This window comes from Talpa occidentalis, unplaced genomic scaffold, assembly GCF_014898055.3.
Source record: "Talpa occidentalis isolate TD23 unplaced genomic scaffold, MPIMG_talOcc4v2.1 talOcc4.8, whole genome shotgun sequence".
Classification (NCBI taxonomy): Eukaryota; Metazoa; Chordata; class Mammalia; order Eulipotyphla; family Talpidae; genus Talpa; species Talpa occidentalis.
The window spans coordinates 76,236,283-76,258,919 of record NW_023605194.1 but is presented as its reverse complement, the minus strand read 5'-3'; the positions used below and the strand labels follow the sequence as shown (position 1 = coordinate 76,258,919).

At 37.6% G+C, this 22,637-nt stretch overlaps 1 protein-coding gene across 7 annotated transcripts in view; it reads left to right on the top strand.

Annotated features, from left to right (window-relative positions):
• The window catches only part of PPP1R12B (protein phosphatase 1 regulatory subunit 12B), a 181,290-nt gene that overhangs the window by 24,827 nt on the left and 133,826 nt on the right, over positions 1-22,637 (top strand). For 6 of the 7 annotated variants that reach the window (XM_037496652.2, XM_037496649.2, XM_037496650.2 and 3 more), the window contains exons 2-3: positions 16,148-16,278; positions 21,293-21,411. In XM_037496652.2, the coding sequence (XP_037352549.1) occupies positions 16,148-16,278; positions 21,293-21,411 (250 nt within the window). Of the gene's footprint in view, positions 1-16,147; positions 16,279-19,513; positions 19,918-21,292; positions 21,412-22,637 lie in introns of those variants that run through there. The other variant, XM_054690475.1, reaches the window with a different exon arrangement.

Genomic DNA, 22,637 nt, shown 5'->3' with positions numbered 1-22,637 from the left:
AATAAAATAAAAATACTGAAAGAAAAAAAATAAAGTAATTCTGGGCATTTTTCATATATCTATTGTTCTTCTGGATATCATTTTTGGCAAATTGTTGATAATTTCTATCCATTTATTAATTAAGTTGCTTATTTTTCTAGTGTTGAATTGTGCACCCTTTTTTAAATATATTGGGTATCACCCTTTGTCAGTTGTATATTTTGTGACTATTTTCTCCCATTCAGTATGACATCTTTTTAATCTTTTGACTTTGTGTAAATAAATTGTATATTTTTGCATATAAATTGTATATTTATTTCTCTTGCCACAGAATTCCAGTCTTCAAATTAAATCTATGGTTAATGTTAAAAAAAACAAAAATAAAAAATAAAATAAAATGAAAAAAAAATCTTTAAAATAAATAAATAGGTGAATTATATTGTGTGTGAATTATATATCAATAAAGCTATTTAAAATTTAAAATTATATATTGAAGAAACTGCTCAGTTTCATTATTAATAAACAATATGCAAATTGAAACATATTCACAAACCTTCCCTCTTAGAGGACTTCTGGGAAGACACATGGGGATATATTTAAAGACTGAGTATACTGGAGGAAAGTATCACATGTAATTTACTTATATTTTACTATTCCATGGAAATTATTCTGAAATGAATCTAAAATTTAGCAAAACCCAACCTATTGATCAAATTTATATCATTAGAATAACAAAAGTTATTGACATGTGTCTAGAATTACTACGCTATGAAGCAGCTGTCATGAAAGTCTCCAAATTCTGCAGTGTTCAAATACTACCCATGAAGTCCTTTTCAGGCACTGAAGAAAAGAATGATGATAGTAGTAACAACAATAAAAAGAATAAAGAGTAGTCCTAACAAATGTGTTCTATTCCTTAAATTTGGCAGATTTTTATAGTGTATGAGCTCATGGCCTAAATGTGGGAAATCTATCTGGAGAAACTGCTAATTCTCAGTAAGTGTATTACACACTCAAACAAACTCACCAAAAAAAAAAGTGGGGGGGACAAAAAGAACCCAAGGACAAACTAATTATGATGTCATTTCCACAGCAACCGGCTGGGGTTTTACAAACATGTCATTAATATAGAAAATGGAATGTTCCTGCTTCACATTATGTCACATCAGTGTCACCTGGCAGACTGTGACCTGAATCTGAATTTTCAATGGCCTCTTTTCATAACCTTTATAACATTTGACAGATTTTGATGATATTAAGTTGCCTTTTTTGAAATGCTCACTCCTTTGTTACTTTGAAGCCCCTTTCTCCTCTAACCTGTTCTTCCAAAACAGCCTTGAATTTTTTTTAGAGACTATGCCCATGCTGGTTAGCTCAGTATTATGGGACACAAGGAGCCTTCTGTCAGAGTGAATGTTGTGTCTGGCACAGCATCAGTTGGGCCTGATATCGTAGTTTGCCTGGCAGAGGTCTAAACAGAGGGGCAGAACACCCCTGGCAGACTGAGAGTGGCAAGGGTGGTGCCTTGGGTTGCCCAAGTAACTCTTCTAGTTAAGATCCTAACTAGCTGACAAAACATACCTCTCAGTGACCTTAGTGAAACCTTTTGATCAATCATTATTTCCTTAAGAGTTTAAGAGCAGTCCAGCTTTCCCAACATCATTTATAGAAGAGGCTTCCTGCCCCAGTGTCTATTCTTTGCTCCTCTGTTGTACAATAGCCAAGATATGGACACAACTCAAATGCCTCAAAATAGATGACTGGATCAAGAAGTTGTGGTATATCCACACAATGGAATATTATTCAGTGATCAAAAAATATAAACTCATGCCATTTGCGGCAACATAGATGGAGCTGGAAGGGATTATGCTAGCCGAAATAAGTCAGAAGGAAAAAGATCCAGTGGTCTCACTTATATGCGGAATATAAAAAAACCAAAACAAAGGTCAAAAAAAGACAAAACTGGGCCTCCCTGGTGGCACAGTGGTTGAGCGCTGGGCTGCGAAGCTGCAAGCGGCGTCTGCAGCACTGGTTCGATCCCCGGCTGCTCCCCAGCCACCGGGGGAGGGTCCCACATGGCGCGCAGACCTCTCCTGCCGCCCGCTGCTCTCCTCAGCAGTGTACTTCAGTCCTTCTGCTTGCTCTGCTGCCGGCTCTGGCTCTGGCGAATTCTCTCACCCTCCCGCGCTTCTGACTGTACCCAGTGCTTGTATAAATAAAAAAAAAAAAAAAAAAAAAGACAAAACTAGCAGCTGACCATAGACCTGAGGCAGGCAGAAGGGGTAGAGAGGGAGGTCAAAACACGGCAGGGAAGGACACAGAAAACATGGTGATAGTTCACCAGTGGTGTGGTGGTGGGAGAACTATGGGGCCTGAGGGGAGAAACCAGTTACTGTACAAAAATGAACAATGATGTAAGAAAATTAAAAAATAAATAGTTTAAGAGCAGGATCATAATATGTTCCTTGCAGCACTCTTCCCAATAGCCAAGATATGGGAACAGACCAGGCGTCCAATAGCGAGAGAGGATAAAGATGTGGGATATATACACACTGGAATGCTACCAGCCAGAAAGAAGATGAAATCTTGCCGCTAGTGACAATATGAATGGACCTTGAGGGGATTATGCTAAGTGAAATAAATCAGAAGGAGAAAGACAAATAATATATGATTTCACTCATTTGTGGAATATAAAAACAAAAGCCTTTAGACTCTGACAACAGAATGGTAGTTGCCAGAAGGAAACAAGGGGGAAGAAAATGTTCTCAACAGTGTTGAGAAAATGTAATCTTGGGACCTGTACAGAACTGTAAACTAATGTTACCTCAACAGCAATGAAAAAAGCAAAAGAAACTTTTATGGAATTAAAATTTCAGGGGCCATGAAATTTCACTGGAACACAACTACACTCATTGGTTTAATTGTCTGTGACTGCTTTCAACTAAAGTGGCAGAGTTGAGTTTTTGTGAGAGAACTGAAAAACCTAAAATACTGTATTTGACCCTTTACAGGGAAAGTTTCTCAGCCCTTGCTCTAATTCAGTGCACTAAACTATCTCATAATATATTTTGTTTTATAAAATAACCCAAAGATGATCCCATGTTAATAGCAATACTTAATGTACTACTTACCTTTAAAAAAATCTGTTTTCATATTTGTTATCTCATATGTCCTCATATTAAGCCATATAAATAAAAGGAACGTTCAGTTTGATGTTTTCTATCTTACAACTGGGAAACTTGTAGAAAGATTAAGATGGGAAGTCATACTAGAGTTAGACTCTGCTGCTTGTACAGTATCTTGTCATGCTGTCCATTCTGTTCTAAAATTTGCCCTCTACCTCTGTCCTAGATATACAGTTGCTGAGAACTTGGGCTCCAGGCCACTCCATAAATGAGATAGTTGAAACAGACCGAAAGAAACACACACTCTTTCCTTAACCTTCAGCACCTCTGCAATAGTGTCTGAAATTTTCTTCTTGGCAGGGTTCACCTAATTCTGAGCATACTGCCAGCAAAGTGCTCCAGGAGGCTTGGATTTGATTGCAAATAAGGAAGCCCTTACAATCAAAGGAGACATGGGGCATTTCTCATTATCAGAAAGGGATGCCATTGTACTGTCAGGCCATGAGGAAAGTCTTTGACTTAACAGTACATTTTTTATCCTTTTTTCAGGTTTTTACTTGTTTGTTATTCTATCTTTTGAACATGAAATTTCTAGCTTTTGGCTATTCCTGACCTTTTTCCGGGCCGAGGGGTGCCTTCCCCTAACAAGTAAATCACAGAAGCTTTATTTTTCTGTCTGCAGTACCCCTAAGCTGTTCAGGGAATGTGGAATCTAACTCTTCTATATGTGACCTCAAGGGATGTTTGTATTATTTACTGCTTTATACTATTCATTCCACTTTCCTACCACTATGACATAGCAGTCTGAGAGTGGAACTATAGACTAGGTTTCCTATATTGTTAAGCCTGTTTTGTTTTTTTTTAGGGGAAAAACACCGTTTTTTTGATTTCTTGGCCTTAACCACTAGTGTCTTCTCTTTCAGTCCCAGCGCTGATTTTATATTATTAGGTGGACGATTTTTCTCTACTCAGATTTGGTCTGTTAAGGTTTAGCAGAAATAAAATGCTACCTTAAGAGAGGTCAACTACCTTTCTTCTCAGAGTCAGCATTTCCTTGGCCACTGACATTGCTGATGTCAGAGCAGCATAGGAAAACATTTCTGTGTCCTAGGGGTCAGATGCCTGGGGGATGGAACTCAAATGCCTACAGTGACAGGTAACACAAGTGCATACACTTGTCCAAACTCAATGAATGTATACTTAATATTCAAGCTTTTCATTGAATACAAATTTTACTTCAAAAGAAAAAGAATATTGAAAACAAGTATTGGGCCTCCCTGGTGGCACAGGGGTTAGTCTCAGCACTATCATGCTATCGCCAGTCACTGTGGCGTAAGTTTGATCCCTAGTCAGGTTGCTAACCCACATGGCCAGGAGACCTCTTCTGTCTCTTCCGCTGCTTCCCTCAGCAGTGTATTTCAGTAGATCTGCCTGCGCTGCTCCCCATTCTGTCTCTGGTAAAGCCTCATACCCCTGTACCTCTGGCTTATACCTCAGTTCTTGTATGCATAAATAAATAAGTAAATAAGTAAATAAATCTAAAAAAAAATAAAAACAAGTATTAAGTTGATGATAAACGTGAAGATTGGGTGGAAATTATTATTTACATCTGAGCTGGGATGAACAGATGAAGAGATGGTTATGTCCTAAAGCAACTATTGTGTAATGCTTGCGGTAGACTACGGCCTTATGGCTGTATTGGTATTCACTGTGAAATTCTTCCAACTTTTCTGTTTGTTTGAGCATTTCATAATGAAATATTTGGGGAAGTTCTAGGGGAGATGGGTAGGTAATGTAAATTAATAAAGCAGTCTGGGCATAACACAGTGGAGAGTGGTTGGGGCATGAGAGCTGGGTACTCATGCTCTCTCTGAAGAGGCAACTTGAAGGTCAACACTAACCAATTGTTATTTTGAGGGAATCTTGCCCCAGTGTTGCCAGATATTCTAAAAGTCTTAAATATGGACTTCTTTTTTAAAAAAGATTTATTTATTTATGCATACAAGAACGGGGGTACAGGCCAGAGGTGCAGGGAGTGAGAAGATTCACCAGAGACAGAGTGGGGAGCTGAACAGGTGGATTGACTGAAATGCACTGCTGAGGGGAGCAGTGGGCAAGACAGGAGATGTCTGCTGGGTGGGTAGCTCCCAGGCCCTCTGGGGATCGAACTAGTGCTTTAGTGGCTCTGGATAGCTTTCCAGTGCTATGCTTAACCCGTTGCACCACCAGGGAGGCCCGATATGGACTTCTTAATGTGAAAATCTTTATTTTTAAAATACCACATGGGCCAAACAAAATACTTTTAATTTACCAACTATTTTTCTAGGCCCCAAATTTCAATTTTAGAAGAAAAGTTGGAGGTATCCTCTTGAGTTGTAAAGTCACTGTTATCACTAGGATAACTTTAAAGAGATTTTAGCTGTAGCTGAGACCTCGTACAGTCACCTCAGTTCCCCTTTTCTGTGGGCTGCTGCACAATACTGCCTTGCCAGGGCCATGCCACAGTATTCATGACACTGACCCAACCAGGGCTTTGCTCTGGGGACAGGGAACAGTTGTGAGGTTGGGCTGGTTGGCACTGATTTCTCTTGGCTCACATTAGGATTATTTAATATGGAAAGGGCAGCAGTACACGCTAGGTTGCTATTCAGATGCAGTTCCTGCATGTAAGTCACTTTGGCTTTAAGAGAAATTAGCACTAGCTGGGAATCAGAAACAGAAAAGACTTATAAGACTTCCTTATAGGCCCTGTTTTGGCTAAGTGGTGTCAATTCATCCAAGGTCTAAGCTCTTAAAAATCCTTTTTCACTAAGGCATTCTGATCAGCCACCCTGTTCCATCTACCTCAGGAGCACTTCTCAAATCCATCTTCTCCTCGATGTTTCCATTACTAGTACCTTACTTCAAGACCTCATCCTCTCTAGCCTCAGCTAAAATTTCCTAAGTGGTTTTTCCACCGTAAGTTTTCATACCAGCAGTTCAATCTTCAAATTCTCATTGCGGCTATCATTCAAAGGTAACAGTTCTGATAGTATTGCTCCCTGGTTTAAAAGCCTTGCTACTTCCCCGTTGCCTTTGGATAAAGGATAAACTCTTGATCATAGGATACAGAAACCTTCAGTGCTACCAACCTACCCTACCAGATTCTCTCCTTTTTATTTCCCATTAACCTGTAAGATAAAGTTCAAATTCTTTAGTATGGCAAATGAAACCCTGTTGAGATTTTCAGGTACCCCCACATCCACACCTGAGTGCAAGAATACAAAACTTCTCACCATTCTGTATCACTCCTCCCACCTTTTATTTCTCTCCTCCAGACCTTCGTATATGTATTCTCTTTTTCCCTGATTCTCTTCATGCCTGCTTTTTTCAAGTGGCTCTCTGCCATTTTTATAACTCAGATGAATAATATCCAATTTGGAAAGTGTTCCCTGTTTATACTAGTGACATTTACATGTTTCTTTCCATTACAAAATGGTAAAGTCACACTCATTTTTGATTCCTACGTCTCCCCCTAAGAACTATGTCCGACTGAGTATAGGTCTCAGTAAATGGTTGTCACATGAATAAATGGAAACACATTTTATGGTTAAAGAACACATTACAAAGATAAATTCTTTTTTTTTTTTTAAGTGGGAGACAGTTTTTTTTTTTTATTTTTTAAAGATTTATCTTTATTTATTTAATTTATTTATACAAACACTGGGTATGGTGAGGAGCACGGGAGAGTGAGAGAATTCACCAGAGCCAGAGCGGGAAGCAGAGCAGACAGAAGGACCGAAGTACACTGCTGAGGGGAGCAGCGGGTGGCAGGAGAAGTCTGTGCGCCATGTGGGACCCTCACCCGGTGGCCGGGGAGCAGCTGGGGATCCAACCCGCACTGCAGAGGCTGCGGGCAGCTTCGCAACCCAGCGCTCAACTGCTGCGCCAGTGGGGAGGCCCTACAAAGATAAATTCTTAACCTGTGCTTTGGTAATGTGATTCATTGTCAGATCCGGAATTTAAATCTGTCTTCTCTGATTTTCTGCTTGACCTAACAATAGACTTGATGCACCCCTCTGTAGCTGGGGACTCTGTTAGGGTGAAACCCTTTATACCCTGACCTTCCTTTACTAGCTATAGGAGTCATTCTTCCATTTCTGGTTCTTGGTCTTCCCTTTTCTCTAATCCGACTTTCAATTTAATTCCTTATCTTAGTCATAGAACTTGGCATCTATTGGAATTTACATAGAGTTTATACTATATTTATGTTTGAACATATAATTTTTGCCCTTTCTTGTGTGCAAAGGAATGTTTCTGCTAACACTTAAAGACTAAACAAGGGTAATAATAATGGTAACAATAATAATAAAATTTAAAAAAAAATTTAAGATTTATTTATTTATACAAGAATGGGGGTACAGGCCAGAGACACAGGAAGGTGAGAGAATTCACCAGAGACAGAATTCACTAGAGACAGACAGGCCGAAAACACTGCTGAGGGGAGCAGCAGGCGAGACAGGAGAGGTCTGCCGCGACATGTAGATATCTCCTTGGCCAGCTGGGAATCGAACCTGCACTGCAGAGGCTGTGGACAGCTTCACAGCACTGCGCTCAACCCGCTGCGCCACTGGGGAGGCCCAATAATAAAATTTGATAGCAGCTAAATTAGCTATCTGCTAGTTACTGTTTTTATGTATATTAGCTCATTTAATCCTTATTGTCACTCCATGAAATAGATTCTGTGATTGGCATGATAATTTTACAGATGAGGAAACTGAAGCATACAAAGATAACTTATTTCAAAAACACGAAACTACTAATTTAGTAGACCTAGAATTTGAACCCAGGAAGTCTTATTCCATAGGCTGCACTTTTAACCAGTATACTGTACTGGGATTATATAACTGCTTTTTCTAATATCTTCTACCATATAGGACTCGACGTGTGGGAATACATGCCAGTAAGTGATATGTAATAATATATTTCTAGCTTTGTTTGTGCAAAAAACTCTTGATGAAAATATGCTGGAAAAATAATCACCTCTTATTTAATATCTCCTTTTAGGGATAAAATATTTACTGATTTATACTTTCTCAGAAGTTGATCTTCCTGTAATTTCTTTACGGCTTTTACTCCTTGCCTAACAGGTCGCAGAAGTGCCTGTCATCTTTTCATGAGGCTGACTTGATAGTTGTGGAGTATTGCCCAGGCCATGGCTTTCAGACCACACTCTTGTGGCTTATGAAACACTTGTTTATGGGCACAGAGTGATCTGGAGTTAAATAGAAAATCCCTCTCCATGGGACAGCAATTTATTTGACATGCCAAGTTGGCAACAGAATAGACCTTGGAGGGGGCCTGTGCTTAAGACAGGTAGCCAAGATATGAGGGAGGTTTCTAATCCAGGTTCATGCTAATAAACAGAGTGGTAACCAAAGCACTTTAATGGGATCTTTGTTTTGCATTTAGTCTAATCGGGAGTGATCAACTCAAATCAACTGGCCACATTCCTCATGTGAAGTTATTGGAGAGCTGGACTAATATTAGTGTACCCTATATATGCTAAAGCAGAGTTATATTTAGAAAGATAGTATCAGGTATTAAAAATATTCCATGAGCCAAGTGATATCTTGAGCCTGGTCTATGAACTCTATTTTGGATATCTCTAAATCGGTAGGTAGAAAACATTGAAGTGGCTCTTTAACTGAATATGTTACCTTAAATAAGTCATTTAACTTTTCTGATCCTAATTTCCTACATTTTACAAATGAAAAGTCCTGATGCTTATTGCTAAATCTATGGAATTCTTTGCTTTTTTCACAGCTTTTTTATAATGTACTTTTCCCAAGGAAGCTCTTTTGATCAGGTCTGTAAAAGTGAATTATTCTACTATTTAGTGTGCCTCAGTTCTTAGGTGCAGAATTTATAAGAAGATACCTTTAACAGAGGCTTTCCTATTTCTATTCAAGTGTTGCAGTGACTCAGCTATGTATACTCTTTTGACCTGAGAGAAACTCTAACTTGTGATTTTTACTAGGCTTCATACATTGTTTCTCAAAATTAGGATTATTAACAAGCAAGAGTAGAGGTTTATAGATCTGAACTGTAAAACGTCTGTTTGAAGAATAGCCAAGGGCTTTGAGAAGATGCAGCTTCCATTTTGTGGCCCATTCTTCATCTTCTTTCTTCTTCTTGACATTGAAGAACCTGCCTTGATAACAAGTGTTGGATGAGTGTCCTCAGATGAGTATAACCTTGCATTGTGCAAAACCTGTGGTGCCGTACCTGTACCACGGCTGATGGACTTTTCTTCATCTAGATGATAAATGCATGGGGAAGGGAGAAGGTTGAGGGAAACATTATATGAAGGGTAGTTAGAGGAATTCTTATTACAATCCAGAAAGAATATATTTTTAAAATCTAAATATTGTCCACCCTTACTCTATATGATTCTTGCTCTTAACTCAAGAAAGATGTTCTCTGGTTCCAAATGGTAAGCATTTATAGTCTAAGGAGTAGTATGCCAGTTTACTGAGAGCAAAAATCTTTGTCAGTGAGGCTCTTCATGGAAAATTCTTTACTTCTGCCGTCTCTCTTGGCTATCTCTCCTGAAGGATCTGTGTCCAGAGCCTGCCTGACCACTGAGTACATAATCAGATATAGTTGTCACCATCTGGGAGCCAAACTATCTGTGCCAGTGGGGTTGAGTCTCTCACACAGGGCTGACAGTTGCTGGAGTCACCTGTCATGCTGGCGCAAACTGCTATTAGATTCTCACTTGAGTAGTAGTTAGACTATATCATGATTGGAATGGAGACAGGTAATTGACTCAAGATTTGGATCAGTAGATCTTAACTTCTCATATGTTAAGGCCTTTTCATAGTGATGATATGCTGAGGATTCAGATTTCCAAATTCACTGGCTCCTTTTCCACCAATAATTTATTTGTATAAATTCTTTTTTTCTTGTTATAACACTCCATCTTTTTAAAAATTTTTGTATTTTTCTACATTCTTGTTGATTTTTGGACAGTATTTGATTTCTCCCCTCAGGTGTAGTCCCTGTTGTTCTCCTACCACCATAGCACCCGTGATCCACCACTACAGTCCCATGTGCTCTTCTGTCCCTTGTTTTTACTCCTCTCCTTCCCATTCCCCTGCTATATGCTTCTGATCTATGGTGAGCTTGCAAGTTTTGTCTTTATCCTTTGGTTTCTGAATTCTTGTCATATGTGCCTACCTTTGTTGGTGCAAGGGGCCTTTGAACTTAGAACTGTTGGGTTTCATAACAAATGCATGAATTCAGTACTGCTACCCCAGTTTCTCTTTCAGTCCTTAGAATATTCTTAGCAAAATCTCTAATGTGAGAACCATGGTCAAGTTTTTCAGGGCATTTGCTCTTTGGGCACAAGATTAATAAAAGCTTTCTATCAAATGTAGCTGCCTTTTAAAAAGTGATTAATTACTTACCACTTTTCATTTGGCAAAGAACAGACAAATCATTGTAGTGATTTTCAGTTAATACCAAGGAGAAAGGATATGGCAATCCCTCTAGGTTCTGACTTTCTATTCTATGTCAATTTGGGCAGCTTGGAAAGAAGTCTTTGGGTGATTCTAGATAGAAAATCAATTAACTGTATAGAACGAAAAAATTCATTTTTTTTTTTACTCAGCAAATATTTATTGATGACCTATTATGTGCCAGGAGCTATTATAGGTATTTGGGATTTATCTGTGAACAAATAGCCTAGGGTCTCTGTCCTGTGGAATTTATATTCTGTCTTTTCTAACGATGACTTGAGAAATTCATATAGTTGATTTAGGGAATTAGTATCCGGCTAATAAATATTGTGCAAAAGAAAACATGCTCTTTTCTGTTATCTTCAGGTTTTTAAGGTTTTAGAATAAAGTTGAAAATCCATAAATTTGAGGATTATATGCATTGTAAATTGTATGTATTTTGAGTTATAGAGGTTATTATAAATTGTTACATCAATTTTGTTATATCAATTAAAGGACAGACTAGTAAAAAGTATACAGCAGGGATATATTACAAACCTCTTCATCTCCCAGTACTTTGGCCTGCATGATTTGTTGAAGTCCAGACAAGTGTGGACTAAACCATCCAAATGAGTGGGCATTGTGTTGCACGATGCCCAGCTTCCAGTGTGCCATCTACCTTGGCATCTAGAAGTGCATTTGTGGGAAAGAGAATTGTTCTGAGGCCAGTGCAGGTAGTTTGAACAGTTCTGAGACCAGCAGTAAGGTCAGCATTTGGAGCCAGCAGCACTTGGTGGCGGTGACAGTTGCAGACTATTTTGGGAATGGAGGAGGCTTTGTTTTGTAAGGCCTTCTCTGTGCTCCCAGGGTTAACTCTGGTACTGCTCAACCATCAGCCACTTTTGCCTTTGATATAGAGAACAATGTTAGGTACAGTAGAGTGATCACAATGCTCTTTTCCCATTTATTGATAAAATCAAGTAGTTTTCCTTGGAGATACCTTGTCACTGCCAGGAAAATGTGATGTGCTGATGTTAGGAAGCTTTAAATTATTACCTGCAATTTTTCTAAATAGCTCTTTGGACTAATAATTAAATAATATATCCTTTTCTTAAGGAGCTGAGAATAAGTTTTACCTTGGTAATATTCTATGTGTTGCAGGAATGCAAAAACAGAGGGAAATGGGCATAAGCCACAGCAGAAGGAATTTGGGTTAAATATAAGGAAGAATTTCCCACTGATATCATGGGTAACACCAGAAATTTGTTTAACAGCTTTGCCTGTTCAAGGAAAGGAAAGACGCATTTATCTGGAAGGTTCTATATAGCTCTGTGTAAAGGCATAGTGTTGGAGCCCATGGCCCTGGACAGGTTTATAAATGGGTGAATCTGCTCATCGACCATGCTTCAGTTGTGAATGAGTCAGCAGCACAGCTGCAGATGGAGTGGGCAGAAGGGCATCTAAATTTAGTCGCTATTACTTGAGAAGGTTTTCAGGGACTGTTCGTCTCTCCCCCATGACTTTAGTCCTATTCCTTCTTCTGGAAGAAAAACAAGAAGAAAAGAAGGAAGAATTGTCACTCCAGGATATTTTTTGAGAGTGAGTGTCCTACAACTCTGTTGACTGGTTTCCCCAAGTCTGATTCTCATTCAGCTTCACTGTGTAAATACTGCTTTATTCTCATAGCTCCTGACCTTGGAAACCCACAGGATCATGGACATCAGAATTCAGACTTACTACACAAACTCCAAAATCTTGCTAGTTTAAAGACATTTTAACCAAACTGCCTTCCCCCTATTATTCTGCAGTTGGGGGAGGACAGTGATGGGTGAGGAGTAAGTACAGTTTGTGCTTTTTCTTGGGGAAGTTGCTATTTGTTAAATTATTGACTTAAAAACAACAATATCAGGCACTATTCCACTGGTTTATCTCCTTCCATCCTCACAAAACTGTACAGGATAGTTGGTATTCCCATGCTACAGACCATACACCAATACTAGATTAGAGACTTCTCTATAAATTACATGCATTGGCAGGTATGCAAGCCCAAGTCTGTCTGACTCCAAAACAGGTGCTTTTTAACAATACACTGTCCTTCACCTGGTAGAAAATGGGAAATAATTTAACTGTTGACCTATTTTATTTTCTCTGAGATGATTCTTTGGAGACTGAAGATCTGCCAAATTATATTGTACATTAGGCCAGCTTTTGTTGTTATTCTTACAATGTCATTCTCAGGGATATAAGTTGGGATAGGGTGAAGGACATTAAGAAAAGAAGGGGAGAGAAAGAAGAGAGGAGGAAAGAGAAAAGATATTTTCTCCCATTTGATACCTGGACTAGCTGGACTTATTTTAGGCCCTCTGGAATTTGGCTGCTATCATCTTCAAAGGGCAAAGAATGATCTTGAAAACTTTGGCTTCCAAAAGTCTGCCTCATGGTGGTGTAGCTGTTGGAGCAAAGTTTTTAGACTCTTCTTTTAGAGCCAAAGAAATTTTGCAATAATGTAAGAAGTAGTTGACCAAGCTGTTCTGGTCAGCACAGTTAAGATGGCACATTTGACCTTCTTGATACAGTAGTTTAGTATTTATTATTAGTTAGTCAAAGGGTGTACCTAACCTCTAAAACACTTTCTTCTCCTAGGACTTGAGTACCATTTTGAAAAGTACCCCTTCCATCTTTCACTTAGAAGTTTTTATTAACACTTTTTAATAAGGTGTTAAGTTGACTAAACCTTGTCCTGTGGGATTGCAGACTGGTATATGATATCTGACAGATTTTGTGATAAACATAATTATGAATTATTTTAAAATATTATGAATATTACTGACATGCTTTATGGAGTGAAGAGTATATGGAGAATGCTTGTAGAAATTCACGAACCTAAGAAAACGTCATAGACTGTAATTTTAGGAACTGCTTATTGAAGAAGAGACCAGTATGAATGCTAATGAATCTCAAGTCATCTGACTTGGAAAGGTCAGCTTGAAGGAATACATTATATGGCATCAAGTCAAATCTAGGCTGGTATGTTTAATCTTAGTAACTGTAAAAAGATTATGGGTGAGAAATGGATGAGGAAAAATTAGCAAAGATGCTTTTTGCAACCATGGATACCTAATTAAATTTTTATTTAAAATGGGTTAACCTTTTTCCATCCATCCTTCAGCTTCTAGGCAGGATTGGCATGAGGTTATCTTTGGAGGAAATTCCCATAATTTCTCTTGGTAAAATATGTACTAGTTAGGATCCAAAGTTCCTACTTGAAGTCTTTCCCCAAGAATCCTTTGCTGTTTAAATAGTTGCCCATTATGGCCATAAAATATTCCTTGGTATGTTTGATTGAAAATAGCAGTTCTCAGACTGTGATTTCATAATTCCCTTATGCTTTAAAAATTTATTCAGTTCTGCAAAGAGCTTTTATTCATATGGACTATTATAGTTGAGAACTTTTAAAAATGTGTTTATTAATTCATTTAGAGTAGCAAAGTCCATTTATATGTTAATATAAATCACATTTTAACAAAAAACAAAAAATAATAAGAGTGACTTTGTTTTATATTTTTACAAATCTCTTTTAATGTCTGTGTTTAATCTATTGTGATATTGTTTCAATAAATACATATAGGAAAATATGGTCTCAAATAGATAATGTACTTGGAAAAATGAGTATTTTAATTATCTGTTCAATTATGAATATTCTTGGCTACAATACTAAAACTCTAACACATAGTTTCTTAAATGTTAATTGCAATGGAGAATCTGAAAACATGTTAATGGACTGTTCATACTTTGTGAAATAAAATTCAAGGGTTTAACTTGTGCTTTGAATGAATTTTTTAGCCATATAGGATTTTCTGACACCACGCATTTCACTGTTTGGGAAATATATGTGTTCATTGAGTTATGCAGATCTTCCAAATGTTAACATGTTTCATTATACAATATCAACAAATCACATTTATTGGTAGTCCACAGATCTATCTCCTCAGAAGAGTGAGTGTTGGGCCACTGTCAAGCAGTTGGTATGGTAGCATATGGTAGTGGACCTGTTCCCCAAAATTTTGATTAAACTTGAATGGTTAAGTTTTATTATTGGCTATAAATACTAGTTGGTTTGTCTGAATAGGCTTACTTTGTTTATTTTCAAGTCTTACTAATCATAACTTGTCAGTTCTTTAACATAAAAACAGCATTCCACAAGAAAAGCAGCTAGTTCATCTCAAAACTCAAACAGGTACAAGTGCTTTTCTTTTCTTTTCTCTTTATTTTTGGTGCTTTTTTTTCCTTTAGAGACAGCCTCATCCTTTGCTGTGCAACAGAAGTTAAGTGCTTTATGCATCCTTCCATTTTGTTGCACATAATATTAAAAACACTTGTAATTAAGAGTTGATATTTAATACAATTGATCATTTTTACTGCTTCATCAAACAATTCACTTCACAGTGAAACTGGCTTTTTGCTTGTTATTTAACTGCAAATGCATGGTTGGGACAAAACATTGAGCCCTAGAAGCTTTGATGCCATTCCCTTGATTCATGCTAAGGCACCAGCAGTTCTACCCATCACACACTTTGGATCATTAGTACAAATGTCACCACAGTGGAAAAGGCAAATAATCTTTTTAATATTGTTACAGAAATCATCTTGATCTGGCTAATTGTTTCTCAGCTTAAGTTTAACTTTTTATTGAAAAGGAGAGAATTAGAAAAGAAGTTTAAAAAGGAGAAGTCTCATTTGTTCCTGAGCCCTGAATTATCCTAACTATTTTGGAACCATCTGAGCCTTGATCATGATTACCTTTATTAACATGGGTTTTTTACCTTCTTCTTATCCAGTAAATATATTAAGACAGTCTTTGCAGATCTCATTGCTGTAGTGACTGTTTCTTTTAGGATTATGGTAGGCCTAAAGCCTTTCAAAAAGTTCATCTGTTTTCTCCTATTTATTGTTGTGATAGGGGCAGTTAAGGACCCCTAGCCACCCATTACTACAAACATTCTCTGCCATATTGTTATAAGTTATTCAAAAACTCCATAAAAAAAAAATACATTTCTTTTTTTAGAAATGATCTCATCTTTTCTCACCAAAGCAGGGATTGTTTAGCAACCCCAGAATTTTAAAATACAACAATACCCCACTGAAAAAATTAAATTTGACCCTATGTGACAATTTTCTTTTAAAATTCATGAGCCAAAAAAAAAAATCACATGCAAATCAATGGTTTCTAACTTGTCTCCTTTTTAATAATATGACAGTGAAACAGTTCACCCATTGTAGTACCTTACAAATCAGTTTCACAATTCTATGGTACTATAGATAAGATTAAGTATCATTATTCTGTTTTACAGTTGAGATATTGATGCATGGAGACATTCAGGGGCTTGCATAAGATCACAAAGCTTAGAATTCATACTTCAGACACTTTTATCAGTATGCAAAAATAGAAATTAATATATCATTAGAACTACTCTATTGTCAGTGTCCAGAGCGGTGTCTGGAACAGAGTGAAACTCAGTAAGTGCTTATTGAATGAATGAACGAATGGACTTTTCATTTCAGGCCTGTATTGATGAAAATTTGGACATGGTCAAGTTTCTGGTGGAGAACAAAGCCAATGTAAACCAGCAGGATAACGAGGGCTGGACACCCCTTCACGCAGCAGCTTCTTGTGGCTATCTCAACATAGCAGAGTAAGTCTCTGTGGCTTTGGCTTGTTTGTAGAAATAGCCATGTTTTTGCTTCTGCTCTTAAGAATTTGAATTCATAAATTAAAATCTCTCTTACAATTTATAGAGGTATGAGGTTGAATTAGTTTTAAGGAAAAATTTATACTATGTTTTACATATCTGCTAGAACCACAGTTATTTAGATGAAGCTTTTTGTTTGTTACTACTTTCAGGTCATTTGTTGTGATATGCAGAGGTGTCTTCTGTGTGTTGTACTGTCCTGGTTCACTTTTTGAGCAACCATCACTAGGCACATATGTGGGTGGGCCTGGAGATTTTTTTTACAGACTTCTTTATAAACTTGTTTTATTGTTTTTAAAATATCATGCTCAGGGGCCTCCCCTGGTGGCATGGGTGGTTGAGCGCAGTGCTGTGAAGCTGTCCGCAGCCTCTGCAGCGCTGTTTCGATACCGGCCGGCCGGCAAGGATCCCACATGGTGAGGCAGACCTCTCATGTCTCGCCCGCTGCTCCCCCCAGCAGTGTATTTCGTCAGCCTGCCTGTTCTGTTCCCCACTCTGTCTCTGGTGAATCCTCTCACCTTCCCGCGAATCTGGCCTATACCCCAGTTCTTGTATAAATCAATCAATCAATCAATCTTTAAAAAAATAAATAAATAAAATATCGTGCTTAGCACAGATAAAGTTGGAGAATGCCTGGTATTCTAACCATAATACTTACTAGTTAATAGAAGAATGAGCCAAACATATATGAAACAAAGGAAAGGTAGGAATTGGCATATGTTCTAGCAATTAGTTGACTCAGTGGCCACTAACTTCCATGACAACTACTTGTCCCTTCCTTGGACAGAGGAATCCTGACCACATGGTGCCCGGGATGTAGGAGGTACTAAATAAATGCCTATTGAATGAAGGAATCACCAGGGAGGTTATTTTTAAATAGGAAAGAGACTTTGACAGTTGAAATATCTTTAAGACAAAACAATTGAATGTGTTCTAATTAAGGTAAATTTAGATTGGAAAGGTAAATTCCCTAAATAAAATTATGATAGTCTGTGGTCTTTTGGAAATCAGATTGCTTGTTTTAAGATCTTTTTCAATATGGTTAGGGCTCTGTTATATTTCATTTATTTGAGCAAACAGCAGGGAGAATAATGTTGGCACTCCATAGAGGCCTGGGAATGGCTTCCCGCAGAAACTAATTTGTCCAAGTTTCCTGTGGGGAGAGCCTGTGTCTCTGGCTTGGTGTTGAGGCAGGGATGTTCAGTGGAGAAGTTAAACAAAGGGACAGTCAGCGCCAGAGAAACATTAGACAGCAGCACTGGTGTTTGACTGGGCTGCTTGTTCTAGAAAGGGGATGGCTGGATTGGCCCCAAAGCCAACAGAAATGGAACAGTGTAGTTTTCTTCACTCTTGGTTCTTTACTCTGTTTTAATTTAGTAAAAGTCAGTCACTTCTTCATCTCCTAGACTGCCCCCTTTTCAGAGTCTCATAGGACAGCTGACTCCCAGCCATCCCCACACATGCCAACATTCTGATGCTCAAAGAGTTAAGATAACTTTCTTTAGAGATTTTGATTTTTACTTTAAAAATTTATCTAAGAGACATTTCTAAGAGACATAGCCCCTCATTAAATTGATATTTAATTATTTGTGCAGGTGGCTTGTTTGTAACTTTTGAGCTGCCAAATCTTGCTACATTCAAGGATTTCACTTTTTCCTTTGGAAGGTAACAAGCCGAGCTCATGCTTAGAATTAGGATCACTTCTGTTGGCATTATCCACGAAGTCTCTTTTTTCTCCTTTTGTGAAGCTGGTACAGAGAATGATTGTAAATGTATTTTTATAGTGGTTTCTTTAATTCATCTTTATGGCAAATGCAGTTTCTTTGGAAATAAGTTCAAAATTTAGCAATTTCTTGACCAAATAATTATTCCTTGACTGAAATGAATCTGTGAGAGTTACTATTTCCTCATGCGAATTATAACTAATTTGACCTATGACAGTCAGACCAGGAGAGCCATGATGAGGCCAGAATTAATTGCACGGATGGGGTGGTAAGAGGGCTGGTCTTCATCAATTCATTTTCATTATGCATATCGTTATTAGACAGACTTTTACTTTGCTGTTGTTTATTTGCAATGTGCAGTGTTGTTTTCTACACAAGGAAAAAGAGCTTATATTGTGTGTTTTGGTTGCTTTACCGTGGGGCCTATGAACTGTGTGTTAGATGATTTGCTCTTGATCATCTTGTCATTTTTCTCTTTATATCATAAAAGTCTTGAACTTTACAGTCTTATTCCCAGTATCATTAGGAATGCTAAATTTCAAGGACGTTGAAATGAGCAAAAGGCAAATTGACTTTCTAGGAAAAAGCCAAGTGTATTCTATTGTGTGTTCTATAATGACTTCGTTGTCTCACACTGGAACTCAGTATGACATATTTTTTAAAAGAGGTTTAGAGAGTATTTTCCCCTTATTTTAACTTGATTCAGGTTTAATCCTAGTTAGCTGAATGGTTTACAATTTTATTACCAATGAATGTTTACCGTTGAAGCAGCCAAAGGGCAGAGCATTTCATTTGGTCTGATAGTTTATTGGGATGCTAATTTATTCTGAGTTTTGGCACACATTTCATTTTCTTTCTTCCTCCCTTAGAACAGTAGCAAAAGACCTCATATCTATGGGTTAGGAAGGGTAGAAAGGCTTTATTTCTAAAGGGCATATTTATTGAGCTAATGAGTATTTCTGAACCTCTGGGCAACTAAAAAGATTCTCAGGAGTAAAGTAGATGTAATATCATAGGTTGACATGTATTCTTTTTCAGATAAAATTGTAAAACTAAAGTTTATGCTTTTTTCCTAAAATTGGTTTAGGTAGGTAGTTTTACTTAGCAATAATCTCTTTCTGATTCATGGCAAGCCAGATTACTTTCTAGAAATGAGTAGTCTTGATCATGAGCCTAAGAACATGTCAGAAAAAGGAAATGCAGGGACCTGTGTACCCAAGTGACATTGTACCTGATCCGTAAGGAATGGGATAGATGTCAGAGCAGAATGATTAAGATGTTTAAGTTATTTCAAGCAATATTTATGGAGTGCCAAGAGAAAAGAGAGTGTCAGATATCATCATAGATGTGATGGCAGTGACAATGGTGAGGAAGACTCAGCTGTCCTCAAGTAGCTCTCAGCTTGGTCAGGAGGTTGCATTATGATACAGTGTATGTCATGACAGAGATCCAGGATTGGAGCTGGGGAGGTGAGAAGGAGAAGGTGGAGTTTAAGGAAGGAGAGGGAAATTCAATTGATGAGAATAAGCAAAGTCTTCATGAGGGCAAAAACATTTTAAGTGAGGCTTAAAAGATATGAAAAGTTTTTAGAAGGGAATGGAGAAGGGAGGGTGTTTCATCCAGTTGGAGCTGCGGACGAGAGCTGGGTGAGAATGGGCTGTTTTGGTGAATAGTAAGTGTTTTTGGTTTGATTAGTGTACAGAGTATAGTTCAAGCCTACAAACTTTCATTGAGTGCTTATGATATATATTATTTGCATTTTGATTTTTCAGGGTGGGAGTGGTGTAGTTGAATGTTCCTTTGGCCTAAAGAAGAGGAAGCAGAAGAGAGGAGCTATTGAATATGTGGAAATGAAGGGGTAATTGATGGAAAACTGGTACTTGATAGAATTAATCAGATAAGTGGAGTTAGCCTTGAATTGAGAAAGTCTGTTTTCCTCTGAAACTATGAGGGAAGGAAGGAGACTACTGAACATTAGATGAATTATGAATGCCTTTGCATTTTGTATCTGTGGAATTGATCTATAAATTAAAAACATTTATTGAGGCCTTATTATCCCAGGTACTGGCACTAAGAAAGCAAAAAATATGCTATTAATCTAATTTTTTGTTGATTCTATTCTACCAGTTTTTTTAATACAGTGCTCATATGTTGGTTATTTTTTAAAATCTCCTACAGTGTTTGAAATATGGTACCTTAAAAATAAGGGGACCAGCAAATGTTTACTGAATTGAGTGGTTGAAGTTTAATTTGAAGTTTTTCTTTCCCCTTTAAATACTTCTGAGTATTTGGTAGAGCTCCTAGCATTATTGGGATTCTCACTAGCCCAAAAGTAACTTGATTTAGTGAAATGATGAACTAGACTTGAAGTCAAAAGACTGGGGCCAGAACTTCTGCAGTTTGCCACCTGTATGATTTTAAGAAAATGACTCAACATTATGAGCCTCAATTTCTTAAAGTCGGGGTTAACTACTCATATTACCTACTACATAAAATTATCTAAGACCCATTATGTAAATTTATGTGAAAGCACCCTGAAAATAAAAAAAAAAAATCATGTAAGTTATTACAATTATCAGACCTTTCTTCTTCAGGACCAAATATTGTATGTGGATATAGAATTAATTTAGAATTTAACTGTTTCTTTAGTGATTTTGTTTTTTCCTAGTGTGTAGATTTCATGTATATGGCTAGTTGAAAAGAGAGTTTTGTGAAGACATAATTTAGGCAGATTTGTGTAAATTTTAACTCAAGCTTTATTCTTCTGTTTTCATGTGCCAACACTACTTAAACTCTGATGTGGCACTGGGAAAAATTTCATGAAAATGACTTTTTTACACATCTTTTAGGGATCCTCAATCTCAATATTATATGTATAATAAGTTCTTTTGGGAGGCTGTGTTTGAGCTCAGGGATGGTAGGTAAGTTTTAGGACTGAATGCATTCCTTATGGTGTTTAGAAAGTCTCTTGCTATCCCTGGGAGTGAAAGGGTGGCAATTAGAAATATGAGTATGAAAAACACCTTTGTTAGCATTGCTCTTGTCAGGAAATAGAGAAGCTTCCAGTCCTAATTACTAAAGGCTAATAGAGTTAGAAATTCATACACTTTATCTGGGACCATGTTTAAAACTCCCCAAAAGATGCCTTGCTCTACATTGAACCCTGGATGCATGACTGTAAGTTGATATTAGGCTGGCAAAGATAATGTTGACCCTGGCTTTTGTCTTTACAGGTATTTCATTAACAACGGAGCCAGTGTGGGTATTGTGAATAGTGAAGGTGAAGTTCCCTCTGACCTTGCAGAAGAGCCTGCCATGAAGGACCTTCTTCTGGAGCAAGTGAAAAAGCAAGGTAAACTAAGGGATCGGAGGGGGCAACTCAACATTGCCACTTATGGAAAATAACCCATTGCTGTATAGAACTTTTCATTGCCATATGATAGAAAAGGGTTAGATCTGTGTGCATAGCATTAGCCATCAATTACCAGTTCATGAATCCTCTTGAAAATTCACACAAGAATAGACTAAATGCCAAAAAGAGAACCAGTTCTTTCTTGTATTTGCCGTTCTGAGGTTATATACCCATTGTATGGTTAAGATGTCCTGATTTTGTTTTTGGTGATACAAGTTAGACTGATGAGGAACATGAACATTTCTTACTGTGTGTACATAGTATTGGTTTTGGCTATACATCATAAAATTCGAAGAAGAGATACAGTGTATCTCATGTACACTCACAAATTTGAGTACTGGCCATATTTTGTTTATGATTTTGCATCTTTTCTTTTGATAAGAGCTGAAAGCAGTGCTGGTGAATATATTTATTGCTGGTGAATATATTTATTGTAACTTCTGAAATGATCTTCACCCATACAAACCATGAACATTATTCTGGTAATTTGTTAAGGTAAGAAAGCTAACTTAGAAAAATGAAATTTAAAAATATTTATTTTATATTTTTATTTTTTTATTTTTTAAAGATTTATTTATTTATACAAGAACCGGGGTACAGGCCAGTTGTGCTGGAGGGTGAGAGGAGTCACCAGAGACAGAGCGGGGAACAGAACAAGCAGACTGATGAAATACACTGCTGAGGGGAGCAGCAGGTGAGACAGGAGAGGTCTGCCTAGTCATGTGGGATTCTCTCTGGCCGGCCGGGATCAAACCCATGCTGCAGAGGCTGCAGACTGCTTCACAGTGCGGTGCTCAACCGCCTGTACAATCAAGGGGGCCCTCTTTTGTATTTTTAAAAGAATCCATTTTTGAGAATAGGGCAAGAGTTTTCTCTTGGAGGTCTCTGTGTTCTTTTAATTAAAAAATGCAGATAACTGGATAGATGGTAGAGCAGGTCTTAGGAAATATGCTAGGATCATCACAAAATTTCATATACCTGATCTGTAGTGATTTTTAGTCTTTCTACTAAACTGTGTTGCTCATAATCTGTAGTATTCTAAAGGATTTAGCTCTGGTGGCCTTTCCTGATATGATACTTTAGAACAGTTGGGGCCACATCTGGTCATGTACATTTGTTTACACATTATCCAAAGCTGTGTTTGTACTTCAATAGCAGAGTTGAGT